Source organism: Chenopodium quinoa, unplaced genomic scaffold, assembly GCF_001683475.1.
Source record: "Chenopodium quinoa cultivar QQ74 unplaced genomic scaffold, ASM168347v1, whole genome shotgun sequence".
Classification (NCBI taxonomy): Eukaryota; Viridiplantae; Streptophyta; class Magnoliopsida; order Caryophyllales; family Amaranthaceae; genus Chenopodium; species Chenopodium quinoa.
This window is the reverse complement of record NW_018742951.1, coordinates 5658203-5677169: the sequence shown is the minus strand read 5'-3', so window position 1 is coordinate 5677169 and position 18967 is coordinate 5658203. Positions and strand designations below refer to the sequence as shown.

Sequence of the window (18967 nt, the reverse complement as noted above, 5' to 3'; positions counted from 1 at the left end):
CTACGCTCATTGACAGTTGATTGAAGCATCGACAGTGTTTCAATTACCATATGGACCGTTTGATCGTCCACCATAGCAGCGGTTTCACACAAGGGCTCGAGTTTTTGCATCATTTTGTTGAATCTTTTCACATTAACCGTGTCCCCTGGATCATGGTAGGCCACCTTCACCCTAGTGTGCTTCCGGGGTATGTCCTTCCTCCAACAGTCTACAACGTACTTCTCTGGTAGATCTTCAACCAAGTTTTCATCCAAAATCCTAATACAGTGTTTGCAAAGTATTCCACTTGTCTCAAACTTCCCACAGTCACACTACACCTCCTTTGTCATTGGACAGAAAGTAACATTGTAAGATCTTTGCCTGTTTGTAATGACATCCTCACTCGCACCGGGAGGTACTATCCATACACGATCGACCACCGAATACTGAATAAGCTTTTCAGACAAAACCTTCTCTCCTCGGACGTTGCAATACATCATTCTCGTACACTCCTTTTGAACTTCTTGAAACTTGTTGTCCGTGTATAACTTTTGGAATATTTTTCGACTCTGAATCCACTAACCAACCTCCTAAGGTACTTCGAGCAACGCGCATCTACACTCAGTTCATCTCGAACGCGTTGATCCAAGGCCATGCAATACTTTTGAGGAAACTCATGGAGTTTTGTTTTGCGGTTCACATAGCCATCAAAAAACCGATTGATGCTCTCCACCCTTTGTGTGGTCTTCATACCGGCCCAAAAAAACTCCTTCATGTACGCAGGCACCCACATATGATTGTCTTTGTGTAGGCTCTATAGCCATTCATTGTCCTCCAACTTATACTCAGCAATAAACTCTGCCCATCGGGTTTGGAACTCCTCGGGGTCAAAGCTCTCATATACCATCTCTTTGAGGGGGTTGACGAACTCTTGGTAACTAGACAAAAATGATAACAACAGACCAGCAACAACAGGTTAGCTTGTCTTTATTATGGGAATCAGATTATTACGCCTTTGAAACTAATATCAAGATCTTGGAAAATGTAAAGCCAGGAGGAGGAATTTCACAACATACCGTGCACACTTGCCAAGTTTCTCATGGATCTTGTTCATGATATGCCATATGCACCAACGATGCACCGTGTTTGGCATAACTTCAGCAAGGGGCCTCCGCATAGCTGCCGCTTGGTCGGTCAATATGGCTTTAGGAGCTCGATTGTTATTGCAAGCTAACTACTGTCGAAATATCCACGCAAACGTATTGCAGTCTTCATGTGAAACAAGAGCACATCCCAACAACAAGGATTGCCCATGGTGGTTCACACCAACAAAGTTCGCAAACGGGAGCTTGTACTCATTCGTTAGGTATGTTGCGTCGAAGCAAACCGCATCACCAAAGTCCTCATAAGCTACCCTACTTCTTGCATCCACCCACAACACATCCTTAAGCCTCCCTTCTTTATCCAAACGTTGAGCATGGAAAAAATTTTGGTTCTTGGTTTGCATTTTGTCAAAGTACTCCATCATTTCCACCGAGTCCCCTCCAACCATCTTCAACCGCCTAGCCTTGTACACCTCATGTTGTAAATCTTTTAACGTCAGATCCATGTTACCCTTCCGTTCGGTCGCCATGAAACCGTGTATTTGAGAAATTGGTACACCGTGCTCGTACAAATCTGTCAACGTCTTCTTCGCTTTGCAGGTCATTTTCCTCATGCGGTACTCCTTAACAAGCTTATAATTTTCCGGATCAATCGCGTGATTATGCTTTAGTTCCACGCTCTTCAACTCCCACAAGCCATCTTCGTTAACTTTAGCATAAGCACGGGCCTGACATTCGCACTTTTTCCAAGTCCTCTTCATACCACTTAATTCATCCTCACATACCACCCCATCAACTAAACCACCTGAACCTCCATGACTCATTGCCTTTGCCCTCTTCTTCGCTTCTCTCCTAGCCCTCATGTCGGGTTTTCCCCAACACTCACACTTCCACGTGACTTTGATTTTTTTTGGGTCCCCCGTCTTAGAATTTACACCTTGAGCCCTTTTCACTCCAAACCCCATCTGCTCAGCATAATCCTTATAGTAGGCTTCAACCTGTTGCCAACACTGGAAAACCATCCCTTCCTTAGGCTCCTCAACAACTACAGCTATTTCGTTGCTACCAACCACAGTGTGAGTCGTATGAATTGTTTCCGGTGGGGATAAATACCTAACATCCATGTCAAGTGCACAACTACCTGCATCATCTACGTCTTCTATATCCTCCTCCATATGGACTTTACTCCGAAACTTAACTCCACTGCCACAATCACCAACACCAACCTCACTAAACCTTATAACGCTTTCTATTTCAATTTCCATAATAGCAAGATCTTCTCCAACAACAACAATTCACCCTTCAAATAACGAACACCAACATAATTACTACGATACAAATTAATCCAGAACGCCAACATAATTATAATATTAAATTCAACACAAATCAACCAAACACGTTTTCACAGCACACATTCAACCCATCACAAAAATATAACCAACCGACACAAATCAACCAACCAGTTGAACAACCAACACAACCAATCTTCACATAAACTAACAAATCAACACAGGGAATTTTTAATAAAATCATACGAAGACAACACGTTGTTCTCAAAAAGTAAGAAATTGCATTTTAAACAAAATTCGTCGGCCATTTCCGGCAACCTCAACCCCATTTTAACAGACAAAAAGGTCCTTAAAATCCAATTGCTTTCAAAATTATTCCGACTTCGGTCGAATTTATGAATTCAATTTCATGAATTGTGGGCGCATGACAACTACAGAACAAAACTGAAGAATGCAACAAGCGACGATAAAATAGATCAGAAAAATACCTCGCAATTCGAAGATGTCCGTGTTTTTTTCAACTGGGCTTGTACAATTCGGCGATGTGCGAAGAACAAATCTAATTCTCCGAACAAGCTGCGTGTTTTATCAACTAGGCTTGTACAGTTTTCCGATGTGTGAAGAACATAGCTAATATTTTCCCGCCAAATCCGGAAGGAGTTAACGCCATCACTCCAACAGATTGACGGAAGGATGGCATAGAAAAATCCAACTCAGCAGCTTGACACATAGACGATTCCAGCTCAGCAAGTCAGGAAGTGGAAAACTTCCACTTAATTTCTGAATTGCCACTGTGAGTAACAAGTTTGTTACTCACAGTGAGTAACAAGGAATTAGCGATAAACAAGAGTCCTAGATGGCATACTCAAATATCAGTAATCTTGAGTTACTTTTCAAAGATGGCATACTCAAATATCAGTAATCTTGAGTTACTTTTCAAGAAAGTGTCGAGTAAGGAGAGCTTTCCTAGCTAGTGAGGTAACTAATCTGCCTAAGGTTGACGATATGGAGGATGGAGACATCTTTACCTCCTCAAAAAATGTTAATCATGCGGAGCCCAATTATCGGTTTGTTAACCGTAGAAGGCTGGGTTCCACTCTTTCAATGTCAAAAAGGACTATTTATTATTAAAGCAGGCGAAAACTTCCCTTTGCTTTAATTCAAGGCAAGGATCTTTTATATATGGTTGTTCGAATGGCTTCTAAGGCAAGGAGCAACTTTAAGGAAGGAGGAAACCAGAGTAAGAGTCCTTCCTATCTGCATCAAGTATTGACAAAGAGCCACTGAATGAAAAGGCTAGTGTCATCATTGATAACATAGGAGAGTAGACTAGGGAGGATCTTGATTAAAGGAGCGACTTTCTACCCTAGCACAAGGAGGGGGTAATGGAAACAAACGAAGCTCTAAGCAAAGATGTGCATCAACAAGATGATGTTCTATGTAGGTCCGAGTCCTATAGTGATCCCTTCTTTCTGGCACAAAATCTTGAGCAAAGTTGTAAGAAAACCCATGAATCAAAAGCAAGGAATAATGAGGCCCATCCGCAAGCAAAGCATCCTCCATGGAAACAAGTAGCTAAAGGAAGCAGCTTCTCCAAGTCTTAATCTCACCCTAACTTTGTTTGCAAGTATCATATAGGAGATAAAGAGAAAAGATTCAGCCCTCTACTCGTCAAAATGCTCCACCCGTCCAAGGAAGCAATTTTTTTATGGTTATTCTAGTTTTCCTACAGTTTGTAATTCTTATTATGTTAATTGTGCTAGTTGTAATATGGTCTGATAAAGTCTATAACTCGTGAAATGGACGTAGGCAAAAAGTAGAGAGTTTAGTTGTGTCTTGTTTACACCACTATCCCCAAAAAAAAAAAAAAAAAAAAAAAAAAAATAGTTACACACCCTTAACTCTATCATTGAACCTTATTCCACGTCATTCATTTTTCATATACATGTAAAGTTAAAAGTACAATCACTAGAAACATAAAACACTCTTCAATATCATAATACAAAGTTAAGAACTAAATAATGAACTACAAATGTAATTTTACTTGCTCTTTTATCATTGGGAAAAAAATTAATAATAATAATAAAGACAATATAATATAAGGTCCCGTTTCCTTATAAAATATATATATATATATATATATATATATATATATATATATATAAGGTGTCGTTCACTTCACCTTATTTTTACTGAATTGAAATTAATTTTGCTGAACTTAATTTATTTTTACTTAGGAAAAATGGAAATTAATAATCTCACCTTTGTCATTTCTACTCAAAACAATCCCACCTTTTTTAAATCTGAAAACAATTCCACCTTTAACCCCTATATTCTCAAAAGAGGCCTTTTGACCTATAACCTATTAAACAAGTTAATTTTTATTTTTATTTTTATTTTTTTTGTAACTGTCTTATTCAAGCTTAAGTTCCTCCTCCTTCAAGCTCCTTCCATGGCCACCACCCCTTACCCGAAATCCGGCTACAGCAGCCACCCCTAAACCAGACCATCCACGAAACCCCTAAATCCGACAACCTCTTACCCGAAATAAACTTCAAATTGCCACAATCAAAACGAAAATCAGTTATCAGCACTATATATTTTCCTCAAATACTACAACCGCAGAAGTTCCATCACTCTGAATATCCAGATTCAAAGCTATAATTTTAACAACCCCAATTGAAGGAAACGTGTCTTCAATTAAATGCATTGAAAATGCTACTTCATCCCGCAGTAAACTTGCCGAAAATCTCTCACTGCTGTTCTTCATTTCCATATTTTCCTAACGAAATTGACACCCATTTATTCTTCATTCACCATTTTTACTTCTGAAAAATGCTCATTTATAATTTATTTGCATCACCAGTAATTACTAATTATAGAAACAAGAGCAAGATTTCGGTTACCATCTTCAAAAACTAACTTTGATTATCATCTAGATTAGCTTTAAATGTTGGGTTAGCTAGACAAATTTTTTTTATTGTAATTCTAATGCTTTGGTTATGCCCACCAACTGTTCGATAAAATGCATATGAGTAATTTGTTTTTATGGAACGTTTCATAATAGAGGAAGGCCGGGCTGCTGTTCGGCGGTGAATGGGGGTGGGGAAGGGGGGCTTCTGTTCATCGGGGAGGGGGCAGCAACCTGCTGTTCGTCGGGGAGTTGGGGTTCTGTTCGCCGGAGAGTTGGGCTGCTACCAGGGGTGGGATTTAGGAAGGAGGCTGGTTTTTTTTTTTTTTATAAATATTTTAGTTTTCTTTTTTTTAATAAAAAAAAATTTTAAATGGACCAATTAGAAGGTGACACGTGGCAAGTCACCTTTTAAAATAAGTTACCAATTTCACAAATCGGTGAAAGGCCTGTTTTGAAAATATAGCGGTTAAAGGTGGTATTGTTCTAGATTTCGAAAAAGTAGGATTATTTTGAGCAAAAATTGACAAAATTGAGATTATTAATTTCTATTTTTCTTTTTATTTCAATGAAATTAATTTTACTAAACTAAAATTATTTTTTGCTAAACTGAAATTTTTTTTTCTTTGTTTTTTTTTTTATAATATTCTCTTTAGTAACACCTAATTTTTCAATTTTCTCATTCGTAAATTAGGAAAAAAGTTACAAATTATCATCTTTTGCAATCATGAATTATTGTAACTAACTCACTTATGACATTAATGATAATTCTTTGGTAAAATTTTAACTATAGTTAGATTTTTTTATTTTTTAACAATTTAAATAGAAATAATTTTTGTTACAAAAACAACTCACCACTCCCCACAATCCAGCCACCTCTCCCCCCGCCAGCAACACAACCGCGGGCGCCCAATCCCACTCCCTCTCCCACGCCGGCGAACGCGGCCCCCTCACCTTCACCTTGACGTGCGGCCTGCGCCCCTCCAAGCCATCCCTGCCACCCCTCATCTTCATCCATATCTCCCCTCCCAAGCCCACCTCTGTCGCTCCCTTCCCCCAGCCGCCTGAAACTCCACCCTTTAAACTCCCTAAAAGCCACCTATAAACCCTCAAAACCCACTCAAAATTACAGCCACCCAAAATTCAAAAGTTTAGGAGAGAGAAAATACCAAGGAGAAATGGGACAAAAAGTAGTCTCTAAAGAACAAATCGAAGAATAAAGAATCAGAGAGGAGTAAATTGGAGACAAGGAACGCAGTTAAATCTTGAGGATTATGGTCAAAATCATCAAAAGTGTTTGATTGATATTAAAATTTGCAATTTTGCAAGAGGGGATGGCTGGTAATTTGATTTTGGTAAGTGTCCAATAATGTCACTGATAATAGGACTTTCCAACGGAAAAATGACCGAAGTGAGCTTTATTACTTTCCATAGTTGACGTTTGGCAAAACTATTTACCAAACTAAGTTTTTAGGGTAAAATGTCATTCAGGTTGGCGTTTTCACCCTGGCCAATTTTTAAAAAAATTTCAGTCAGGGCAAAAACGCCACCTTGGTTGGCGTTTTACCCTGACTGACATTTTTTTAAAAAAAATTGGCCAGGATAAAAACGCCAACCGAGATGGCGTTTTACAGTTGCACTAAAAACGCCAACTTGGTTGGCGTTTTTGTATCGAGTATATTTTCCAGTTTATTTCTGTTTTATCATTGTTCTCCAAAAAAAACAAAAACCCCCAATTCCCAAACCCTAACCCCCCGCGCACAACACTTCGCCAATTCCTCCATATTTGCAGCAAATTCATTATTTTCCATTGCTTAGATCTTCATCACACTCACTAAAAATTGTTCCTCCTTCTTTCTTTAACACTTTTACACAGTAAATTGATCGTATTTGAGGTATGTATGTAATTTAATTATTTTACTAGTTTTTGATGTTTTTTGGGAATTTATGTTTGTAATCTACAATTTATGCTCTATATTGTTGTTCAAATATGCGATATAAGTATAACTGCATAATACATTGTTGTTTAATTATTGAAATTAAGTATATTTATATGTATGTTGTTTAATTTTAAATCAGGTATATGAAGCATACATTATTCTTCAAGTATGTAGGTTTTTTTTTTTTGCTAAATATGTATATTTAGTGTGTAATTATGTAATTTAAGTATGTTTACAAACTACATTGTTGAATTAGGTACATTTAAATATATACTACATTGTTGATTAACTAGGTAAATAAGTACATTGTTGAACACTACATTATATATACGCTTAGTTTGAGGATTTAATGAAATCATTGTGGTTTTAGTTGTGTTGTGTATTTGTGTCATCTCATATGTGTTCCGATTGTTATGTAGAACATGGCTTCACAATTAATTGTTTTGTTATGCCGTTGGGGGTGAAATTTTATATGTCGGATCGAACGTCGAGTATAGAGGAGGAAAAATGGAACCATTGGCATTGAAACCTTGTATGACTTACAATGATTTGTTGAAGAAGGTTTATGCTATAACTGGTTCAAACCAAACGAATGTTGAACTGAACATTAAAATGAGGTTTGAGAGTGTCACTGGGATTCAAATCTTACCCGTTTTGAATGATGACCATTTGGAGGTTTTGAGGGGTGTCGTTGCAATTAGGTCTCTTCCCACTGATTTGTATGTGGAAATGGTGCCTATATGTACTCAACAGACTATTCGATTGACAGAGCAACAACCTACATATCTTCCCTCATACAGTACAAGCTCGTTACAAATGCCCTCATACAACATTCCGTCATTTGAATATGGAATGGGATCTTTCAGTAGAATGTTACATGACGATCAAATTGACATTTCATTCAGTTCACATTTTACTGCACCTGTACATGAAGGGGCGTCGGTGTCAATGTTGCAGCAACCAGGTCCATCTACCTCAAACAATGACATTTCATCACCGATGCAGTTGCATAGTTACTCTCCTACGCAAGAACATGTTCAAGCAACACCATCTCAAGCTTTGGTGACTACTGAAACTGTTTTAAACAACGAATTGTCTGTTCTTGATATGTATGAGGATACAAATGACGAGGGTGAGGGCGGAGATGAGGAAGATGCTATAAACAACAAATTGTATGTTGATGATGCTGTGGCTAGAACTCCATTGCCTTGGTTCACTCAAATAAACGAGAACAATGAGGTGGACATGTATTGGGCTGATTCAGGGAGCCAGTCTTCGTTTGTTGTCTGGGGAGAATTTGAGAAGGGCATGATTTTCGACAGTAAGAAAGTGCTCCAAGAAATGGTGAAATTGTATTCCATACTACAAGGGAATCAGTTCTACACCACGGTGACATCGAATGAGAATGTTCTTCATCTTAAATGCAAGAGAAAGTGTGGTTGGTCACTACGTGGTACAAAAACAATTCTGAACACACATGCCTTTAAGATCGTATCTTAAAAGGGCCCACATCGCGAGAAGTTGAGAACTGCGTGAATGAAGTTCCACAACGATCACCGACACTTGGACTCCTCCATAATCTGTGACTATGTGAAGTCGTTTGTGCAGAAAGATCCATGTTTGAGAGTTGAATTCATACAAGATCTCATCTCCAACAAATTTCAACTCGATGTTCCCTATCGAAGAGCATGGTATGCTAAACAGAAAGCTATTGCGAAAAGTTTTGGGGATTGGGAGAGTTCATACAACAAACTTCCTTTTTTCATGCCAGCCCTCCAAGAGTCAAACCCGGGCACCGTAGTTTTATGGAAATACAAAGCTATTTCTGAAGGAATTTACTACATCAACATGGAGGTGTTTGAACGAGTGTTTTGGGCCTTCAAGCCTTGCATCGATGGGTTTAAACATTGCATTCCTATTCTCCCTATCGATGGGACACACCTGTATGGGAAATATAAAGGCACACTTTTGGTTGCTACAAGTGTTGATGCTAAATTTCAGGTATTTCCTCTAGCATTTGCAATAGTTGAAGGGGAAACACCTCCAGTTGCTCTTGTTTTCTAAGCTGCATTCGGGTTCATGTTACTGATCGAGATGACCTATGTGTTATATCTTACTGACATGCTGGGATTATTGCTGCAATGACTGACCCGAATGTTGGATTTCAAGAGCCACGGCCCTTTCACAGGTTTTTTGCGTTCGACACATGGCCTCTAACTTGAGGACTCATGTGAAGAACAACAACATGAGAGATAGGCTCAAGGCTACTACTTACCAACGCCAAGAAAAAAAATTGACTGATGATATGTGTTTAGGGTAAAAATACCCCCCGGTCCACGTGGACCGATAGCATGCTGACACGTGTCAGCCTCAGAGAGGTTATGAAAGAACCTCTCCTCTAACGACACGTGACGGTCCATGTCATGAAAGGAGAGCTGATCCTCAAACCCTATAAATAGGGAGAGATCCCCATTTATTGCACGTTCAAAGAAATTCTCACAAAACAGAGCAATATTAATTGCAAATACTCTCTCGGAATCCGAGAGAAACTCTTTACATTCCGCACTTTTTACATCCGAGCACATTCTAACTTGATAGTCGGAAGCGGAACTCCACCCAACCGGAGTTTTCGTGGTTTTGCAGGTATACACGGACGACATCCATTCTTGGAATTGTAACTCTCCTGAGGGACTCCAAAAACCCTAAAACATTTGGCGCCGTTTGTGGGGAGAGTACTTCTAAGATGGCTTCGCAGCAGTCTGTACCGCCTGCCAATGAGAACCGGCCTTTGGTCGGAGTAGAGGTCCATACGAACCAAGACAGTCACTACAAGAAAACAACTCAATTCCGATGGAACTAATCCGTCGGAAACAAATTGAAAAATCCGTCGGAATCGGCCTTTCCGACGGAATTTCGTCGGAAGTTGTCTGTCGCAATGCCCCTTGTCAGAAAATGAACGTTTTCCGATGAAAATTCCGTCGGAAGTCACCTTTCCGACGGAATTAAGTCTGTCGGAGCTGATTTTGACTTAAATTGAAAGTCCGTTGCAACATTCCGACGAAATTATTTCCGTCGTAAATGGAAGGCTTCCGACGGATATTCCCGTCGTAACTAATGATCTACCGACGGAATTTTCCCTCGGAATATCTTACCTTTCGACGGAATTGTTCATCGGAAAAGTAGTTCTTCCGACGAAACTTTTTGTCAGAAATGAATACCTTCCGACGGATTTATTCGTCGGAACATAAACAATTCCGACGGAATATTCCGTCGGAATGTCTTATGTTCCGACGAATAAATCCGTCGGAAGGTATTCATTTCCGACAAAAAGTTTCGTCGGAAGATTCCTGTTTAATAAGCAAGAATTTAATTATTTAATTCGATTTTGCTCACCTATATCCTGCACCTAATTTGTGTTAATTTTGAATTGACGATTTAAATACAAAAATATTTTCATATATATATTAACAATAATATTAATGTATATATTTTAATTTGTGCAACTATACAACATAATTTAAAACTAAATACATGTCCAATTATGTACACAAATTCTAAGCTACATTTGGAGTACCTATCCCTGCACCGCCGCTACCCGGGTCGTCGTTCGTGGGGTCTCGACGCTGATGTGGAATGTTGGAACATGAGTCGTTGCTGGAGAATCGACGCATCATCTCTTCATACCTCTCTTGGTTTCTCCTTTCTATTTCGGCCAATCGAGTCTCCATCTCGACTTCCATTTCACTCCGCAGAGCTTGCACCCTCTCCTCCAACCTCTGCTCCACCCTCTGGTCCATCTGATCTTGCATCTGGGAAAGAAAGGAAGGCGTGTACTGTTGGGAAGACTTGGAACTCTTCCGATTGCCGTAATACAGCTCCGCACCTTGGCCAAGTCCCTTCACACGACGCTTCTTGTTTCAACCACCTACAGTTTCCCAGTACAACTCATTTGGACTCTTCTGAATCCCTTGGGTGCTTGCTTCTTCAACTTTCTTCTGGTAGGCCTCCTACAAGATAGACATATGAAAAGTTGCACAAATTAAAGATGTAAGTTAAAATCAAAATTCTTTGCCTATTTTCTACATTTCTTAACAAATGAATCTTTTCTTTGTCATACCATGTTTATTATAGATAGTTTTAGATGTATATGCCGTGAAATCACAAAAAAAACCGACATCCTAAGTTTTAGGGACAATTTTAACCCAACTAGAACCAATAGACCCCTAAATGACCTATCCTTTGCCTATTTTCTACATTTCTAACCAAATGACCCATTTCTTTGTCATAAAATGTCTATTATAGGTAGTTTTAGACGTATATGCCTTGAAATCACAAAAAAAAACCAAGTCTCTAAGGTTTGGGAGCGAATACGACCAAAATTCAACCAATTGAGGCCTATATGACCTATCCTTTGCCTATTTTCTACATTTCTAACTAAATGATCCATTTCTTTGTCATAAAATGTCTATTATAGGTATTTGGGGTTGTATATGCCTTGAAATCGCAAAAAAAAAACCAAGTCTCTAAGGTTTGGGAGCAAATTGGACCAAAACTAGAACCAATAAACACCTATATGACCTATACTTTGCCTATTTTCTACATTTCTAACCAAATGAACCATTTCTTTGTCATAACATGTCTATTATAGGTAGTTTTAGACGTATATTCCTTGAAATCACAAAAAAAAGCCAAGTCTCTAAGGTTTGGGAGCGAATACGACCAAAATTCAACCTATTGAGGCTTGTATGACCTATCCTTTGCCTATTTTCTACATTTCTAACTAAATGATCCATTATTTTGTCATAACATGTCTATTATAGGTATTTGGGGTTGTATATGAAATGAAATCGCATAAAAAACCAAGTCTCTAAGGTTTGGGAGCGAATTGGACCAAAAACTAGAACCAATAGACCCCTATATGACCTATACTTTGCCTATTTTCTACATTTCTAACCAAATGAACCATTTCTTTGTCATAAAAATGTCTATTATAGGTAGTTTTAGACGTAAATGCCTTGAAATCACAAAAAAAAAACCAAGTCTCTAAGGTTTGGGAGCGAATTAGACCAAAATCTAACCAATAGACCCTTATATGACCTATACTTTGCCTATTTTCTACATTTCTAACCAAATGAACCATTTATTTGTCATAACATGTCTATTATAGGTAGTTTTAGACGTATATGCCTTGAAATCACAAAAAAAAAAAACCAAGTCTCTAAGGTTTGGGAGCGAATTAGACCAAAATCTAACCAATAAACCCCTAAATCACCTATCACTTGCCTATATTTCTACATTTCTCACCAAATGAACCATTTTTTTGTCATAACATGCATATTATATGTAGTTTTAGGTGAAAATGCCTTGAAATCACAAATACAACCAAGTCTCTAAGGTTTGGGAGCGAATTAGACCAAAATCCAACCAATAGACCCCTAAATCACCTATCACTTGCCTATTTTCTACATTTCTCATCAAATGAACCATTTCTTTGTCATAACATGCATATTATATGTAGTTTTAGGTGCACATACCTTGAAATCACAAATACAACCAAGTCTCTAAGTTTACGGACCCTAAAAGTCCAAAATTCAACCAATTGACCCCTAAATGACCATTCCCTTGCCTATTTTCTAAAGTTCTCACCTAATGAACCATTTCTTTCTCATAAAATGCATATTATAGGTAATTTTAGGTGCACATGCGTTCAAATCACAAAAACAACCTATTTTCTAAGTTTTTTCTTATAACATGCATATAACAGTTGTAGGTGTTATTGAAGTTAATACCGCAATATGCTGTGCTTTGGTGTTGGCTGGTACCATGCCTTTCCCTGGCACTTCCTTGAAGTGCGTCTTCATAAACAGATCATGAGCTGTTGGGAGCTGCCCTTTATTCTTCATCGCCTTTGATTATACATGCAGAAAATGATAAACTTTAAATGTTAGAGCACCTGTACAAAAGAATAAACCCGACCCTCCAATTTAAAAGGAATATTCAACAAACTTACCATTCGTTTAGCATGTTGTACAACTGACATCGAACCCTGATAGTGGGTAGCTTCAACCGGACTTTCCATTGACCCACCCCTCCTGTTCTTCTTGTTTTGGGACGACCTTGCCTTGAAAGTTGGATCGGCGGCAACAATATCCATCATCTTCTTGTGGATGTCCTCAATGAGCCAGGCTGGCCTTGCGCCTCTCATCTTGTGCGTGACTGTGTAGAACATGTCACGCAACCGAGTAGCAAGCCTCTTTTCAAACGTGTGCTTCACATCCTCGGTCAACTGAGGTGCCCACGTGAATGCCTTCTGCAATTGATAAACGTTATGTCATATTTCCAAATTCAGCTCAACATTTTTAAAAAAAACATGTTTTCAATTAAGTTTATAATAGCTTACGTAGAATAGGTTCCACCAATGTTCCTTGGTTGCTGCATCCACCTTGCTGTAATTCCTCCAAGGCTGTCGATAGTACCCGGTTATCGCCCCGGATACCACATTCCTGACCTTGTTGTTGTCAAACCTACATGCAATGAGGAAACCACAAAGTTAGATGATCATGAACTACAAGTATTGAAAAACTTGTTACAGGTAATAAATAGGTTTTTTTCTTTAAAAATATTCAAATCCCAATGCACAAAATGTATGTACGTACTAGAGCACAACAGGGTCTAATACCGACAACTGTGAACACTCCTGAGTCTGACCTCGTGATGAGCTGGAAGCTAAGTCGGCTCCTGAGTATTATCCAAATTATAAGCATCCTCCATGTCATCATTGGAATCGTCGATCTGCATTCTCCGTTTACCTGTGTCTTTACCGCCCGCCATGATCACCTGCAATTATTGATAATAACATTACAGCATATTATAAGTTACAAGGGACTCGGGCAATGCAATAACATTTCAGCATAAAAGTAATGATCGATTTATTAAAAGACCAATTCATTTGTCTATTTTACAATAATAAGCAAATTCAAAGAAGGAGAGTAACAAATTCCCCTATTCATTAATGTCATCACTACTACTATCACTACTGGAATCATCGCTACTATCATCTAATAATACATCGATATCATCATCCTCGTCACTATCACTGGAGTTGATGCTAGATTCATCATCTTCATCGCTCGAGATAACAAAGCCATCATCATCTTCCTCATCATCATCATCTTGGATATAGTCTGGAATATCATTCGGTGGGAAAAGTGTTGCATGTAATTGTGGGGATGGTGCCTGCAAGAACTCTAAGTCCACCGGAGCATCAACCACTGATCTTGCTTTTGTTTTAAAAACAGCCCACCATTGTATTCGATCCCGTTTCAGGCTTGGGTATGATGCGTAGTACACTTAAGTCACTTGGTAAGACAAAACAAAGGGATCGTACTTGGGGTATTTCTTAGTATGATTCACTTCGACAAGCTTGTATTGTTCATGTATGTTCATTCCCCTACCACAATCCATCCAACTACACTTAAACAAAATAGTCTTGTACTCTTTTTCGGGACTAGTGTAGACTAGTTCTATAATGTCGTCTAAAATGCCGTAGTACTCTCCACCATCCTCACTTGATACACACACCCCATAATTCATCGTAGATTTGTGCTTGACATGGGCATATGTATGGAAATTAAAGCCACCGAAAAAAATCTGCTTCCAAGTTCGAACACGCTTGAAAGGGCGCATGCACAACGCTCGCAGCACATTCGAGTTTTGTTCCTCCTCAATAACCTATAAACGTTTTAAATATAACCGTCACACTTCCCTAAATGAGTAAATTAAATAGCAACGAATAGTTAATCATAATTATCCTACGTTTAGACAGTGGACATCACCTTGCGATGAAACCAATCAGGAAAATCCAGCTTCGCATTTTTCTCCATTACTTCTTCTCTACGCAGATAAGGTCGAGTACTAAGGACATAGTCCTCAAACTTCCTACGAGGCCAAAATTAATGTAAATAAACATTGTAATCATTCCAGATAATCATATCATCCAACTACACTTCATTACTAAACTATGTTATACCTTTCGTATTCACCAAGAATGCTGGTGTTTCGTAACACGAACAGATGAGCACAATCCAGTTCTTTTTCATCCAAAAACCGAGTTTTGCCCTCAGTTGACAAACGACCGCTATCCTCCTTGAACAACTCTGGAATTTTAGCGTCGTCCACTGTGGAGTCCACGTCGGCATTCACATTTCGACCGAGATCTCGTGTTTTAGTGTCAACCGTCGCCTGGAAGTAGTTACCGCAGAAGTTTGCTATCTCTTCGGTGAGATAAGCATTGCAAATGGATCCTTCAACTCGAGCCTTATTTCCAATTTTTTGTTTCAAATGGTTGAGGAACCTGTAATCATATTTATGTAAATATATAAACACGACATTACATTGAATTTGATGTAAGAAATAGGATGTGCATGGGTCTTTGATTTACCTTTCAAACGGATACATCCATCTATATTGCACAGGACCACATAACTTCCCTTCATATGGCAAATGAATGGGTAAATTCTCCATGGAGTTAAAGAATGCAGGGGGAAAAACCTTCTCAAGCTTGCAAAGTATCTCAGCTATTTTATTCTCTAATCGCTCCATGTCACTAACCGTTATTGTATAACAACACAAATCGCGAAAGAATTGGATGATCTCTGTTATTGCATTCCAAACATGGAAAGGGAGCAATTCCCGCAGAGTAGTAGGCAACAACCTCTCCATGAACACGTGACAGTCATGGCTTTTCTTCCGTGGAGCTTACATGCTTGCAAATCGACGCATCTGCTTAAATTGGAGGCGTAACCATCAGGAAACCGCAGCTGTTTAACCCACTCACACAAAACTTTTCTTTGAGCCTTGTCAAGAGCAAATGGAGCCATGGCATGAACTCTTTTCCCCTATCATCCTGCTGAAGATGAAGCTGCGGACGTTTACAATATTTGGCAATGTCATTTCGAGCAGATGGCGTGTCACACGTCTGCTTTTTCACAGCCATTATAGTGTGAAATAACTGATCAAAGAAGTTCTTTTCAATGTGCATGACATCTAGGTTGTGACGAACAAGCAGATGCTTCAAATATGGAAGCTCCCACAGTATGCTTTGCTTGAACAACCCCTTCTTTTCTTTTTGAGGCGTTGAAGTGACTTGGGCCCATCTGTAGCCTTCGGAAGGTCTTTCACACATTCCCACAGCTCCTCTCCTGACATAATGTGTGGAGGGGCACCCTTTTCGACTTTGTTTCTGCAGAACGCAATTCTACTATTCCGAAAAGGGTGATTCGTCGAAAGGAACTGGCGGTAGCAATCAAACCAAGACACCTTACAACCATTTTCTAGCCAAAATGCTTTGCTTTTGTCCATGCAATATGGACAAGCTTTCTTACCAGATGTGGCCCAACCGGACAATATACCGTAAGCCGGGAAGTCACTAACGGTCCATAGGATGGCTGCTCGAAGATTGAAATTCTGTTTCATGGAAATATCGTACGTATGTGCACCAACTTCCCACAACTGTTTCAACTCCTCAATCAACGGTTGCATGTACACATCCAAGTTGCCCTTAGGTTTTTTAGGACCAGGAACGAGCAACGAAAGGAACATAAATTGTCTTTTCATACACACTGAGGGAGGCAGATTGTAAGGGGTCAAAATGACAGGCCAACAAGAATATTGTCCCCCAAACTTGCCATGAGGAGCAAACCATCTTTACACAAACCAAGCCGAACATTACGAGGCTCGGAGGCAAACTCTGGAAAGCAGTTGTCCAGGTGTTTCCAAGCTTCACTATTAGTAGGGTGTGCCATAGTGCCTTGCACTCGAGGATTTTTCGAATGCCAAGTCATTTCCTTCGAAATAGTCTTGGTTGTAAACAACCTTTGCAACTTGGGTGTGATCGGGAAATAAAATAAAACGTTCAAAGGCACTAGGCTACCCTTGAAAGTCTGCTTGTATCGATCGCTGCCACACGCCCTACATGTAGACAGCTGGGCATCATCCTTCCAAAACAACATACATCCCTTCGGACAAGCGTGAATCCTTTCATGAGGCATTTCCAAGCCCTTCACAATCTTTTTCACCTCATAGAATGTGTCGACCATTTTATTGTTGTTAGGAATTGCTTCACTGAGAAGTGAAACAAACCCATCGACACATCTGTGCGGAAGATTATACTCGCACTTTAGACTTGTGATTCTAGCGGCCATCTCCAACACAGACAACGAACTACCTTCGTATAATGGCCTTTCAAAAGCCTTCAACAAATCCAGAAAATGCTTAGCTTGGGCATTAGGCTCCTCCTCTAATGAAACACTAGCCTGCTCGGAATGCCCATGATCCTGACTTTGACCAAACGCATTGAAAACCATTTCACGATATTCGTTGGACCCACTTACAGGAACTGTCGGAAACCCTTCCCTGTGACACATCCACTCATAGTAATTAGGTACAAAACCCGCCTGAAACAAATGAAGTTTAACCGTATCTAGGTCCCAAAGTCGTTTGTTCTTACATTTGGCACATGGACACCTAACTTCATTCGGGTTACTACTTTTAGGATTATCTTTGACATATTGCATGAATTTATCAACCCCTTTCACGAACTCTGGATTAACATATGGCCCGGCCTTCCTTTCATACATCCAGCTACGTTCTGTTCGTTTCATGATTACAACTTCTACACAACTCAGGCATATTAGTCACAAAGCGTACTACATACATCCTTGTACGTTTAATCCCACTAGTGAATGTAAGCCAGGTTTTCAATTCTACGGAAAATCCGCAAGCATTTCCCTACAGTTCTCCAAGTACACGATGTAGGCAATTAAACACACCTACATATGTACCCAGAGAACACTGTAGAGAAATGAAAAGACACGATTTTTCGTAGAATCAAAAACAAGTCTTACATTCACCACCTAAGTGAGAATAAGTGTACAAGGACAGTCCCAACCGGGGACTATTTAAGACATACTCCTATTGTGTATGCCTTGAACGGGTATCTAGGCAAATGATTATGCAAATGATTCATTTATTATATATATATAAAGTGAAGGTCACATGCGTTATACTAAATAGAGATTTATCATAATTAAACTAAACTAAGCAAATATATTAGCACAATTACTAAATATTATATTCAACATTATATCAAACAAAAATATTAAACTAAATACACTAACAAACACTACATTAAACTAAACTAATGGTGAAATAAACAAAACTAAAATAAAATAAACTAAACTAACATACATTATCATAATGAACTAAACAAAACTATGTTAACATGTTATAATACAAAAATTAAAAACTATACTTAAATAAACTAAACTAAACTAACATATAATAACATAAATACATTCATTTCAAATATTTCAACATATTAAAATATAAATAGAACTGATTGTATACACTACACAAAAAACAATAATAAACTAACATATATCTAAATACATTTATCGACTAACATGCCAAGTATAAAATAAACATATAATTTTTGGTTTTATATAGTCTCTAACCTGTAGATCTGCACTAATTATTGCCAAAGAACCAAGAAAATCTACAAATCCTACAAAAAAATTCAAATTAAACAATTAGCAACTAAGTTTGTGCTGCCTATGTATATTAAAAAACGAATAAATGCTATAAAGTTATAATGAAAAATACCAAAAAAAAAAAAATTTGAAACACAACCTGCTGTCGACGGTGGTTGGGCGTTGCTCTGGTTGCAGACCGGCGGCGGGCTGGTGT

At 38.7% G+C, this 18967-nt stretch overlaps 2 protein-coding genes across 2 annotated transcripts; both read right to left on the bottom strand.

Annotated features, from left to right (window-relative positions):
• Positions 1–1213: 1213 nt before the first annotated feature.
• LOC110728647 (protein FAR1-RELATED SEQUENCE 8-like) lies at positions 1214–2347 on the bottom strand. Its single transcript, XM_021908290.1, has one exon. It carries the CDS (start codon positions 2345–2347, stop codon positions 1214–1216), a length of 1134 nt encoding a protein of 377 aa, XP_021763982.1.
• A 13947-nt stretch (positions 2348–16294) lies between these two features.
• LOC110728645 lies at positions 16295–17883 on the bottom strand. The gene is made up of 2 exons (XM_021908289.1): positions 16938–17883; positions 16295–16842 (listed from the first exon to the last, which is right to left on the bottom strand). The coding sequence occupies exons 1-2, from the start codon at positions 17881–17883 to the stop codon at positions 16295–16297; spliced, it is 1494 nt and encodes a 497-aa protein (XP_021763981.1).
• Positions 17884–18967: the final 1084 nt, after the last annotated feature.

What these genes read in the sequence shown, in the direction of transcription:
- LOC110728647 (XM_021908290.1), bottom strand. Translation starts at nt 2,347, where the DNA reads ATGGAAATTGAAATAGAAAGCGTTATAAGGTTTAGTGAGGTTGGTGTT.
- LOC110728645 (XM_021908289.1), bottom strand. Translation starts at nt 17,883, where the DNA reads ATGAAACGAACAGAACGTAGCTGGATGTATGAAAGGAAGGCCGGGCCA. An exon ending in GCCTCGTAATGTTCGGCTTG is followed by an intron (nt 16,843 to 16,937) that starts GTTTGTGTAAAG and finishes TGCCTCCCTCAG; the next exon opens with TGTGTATGAAAAGACAATTT.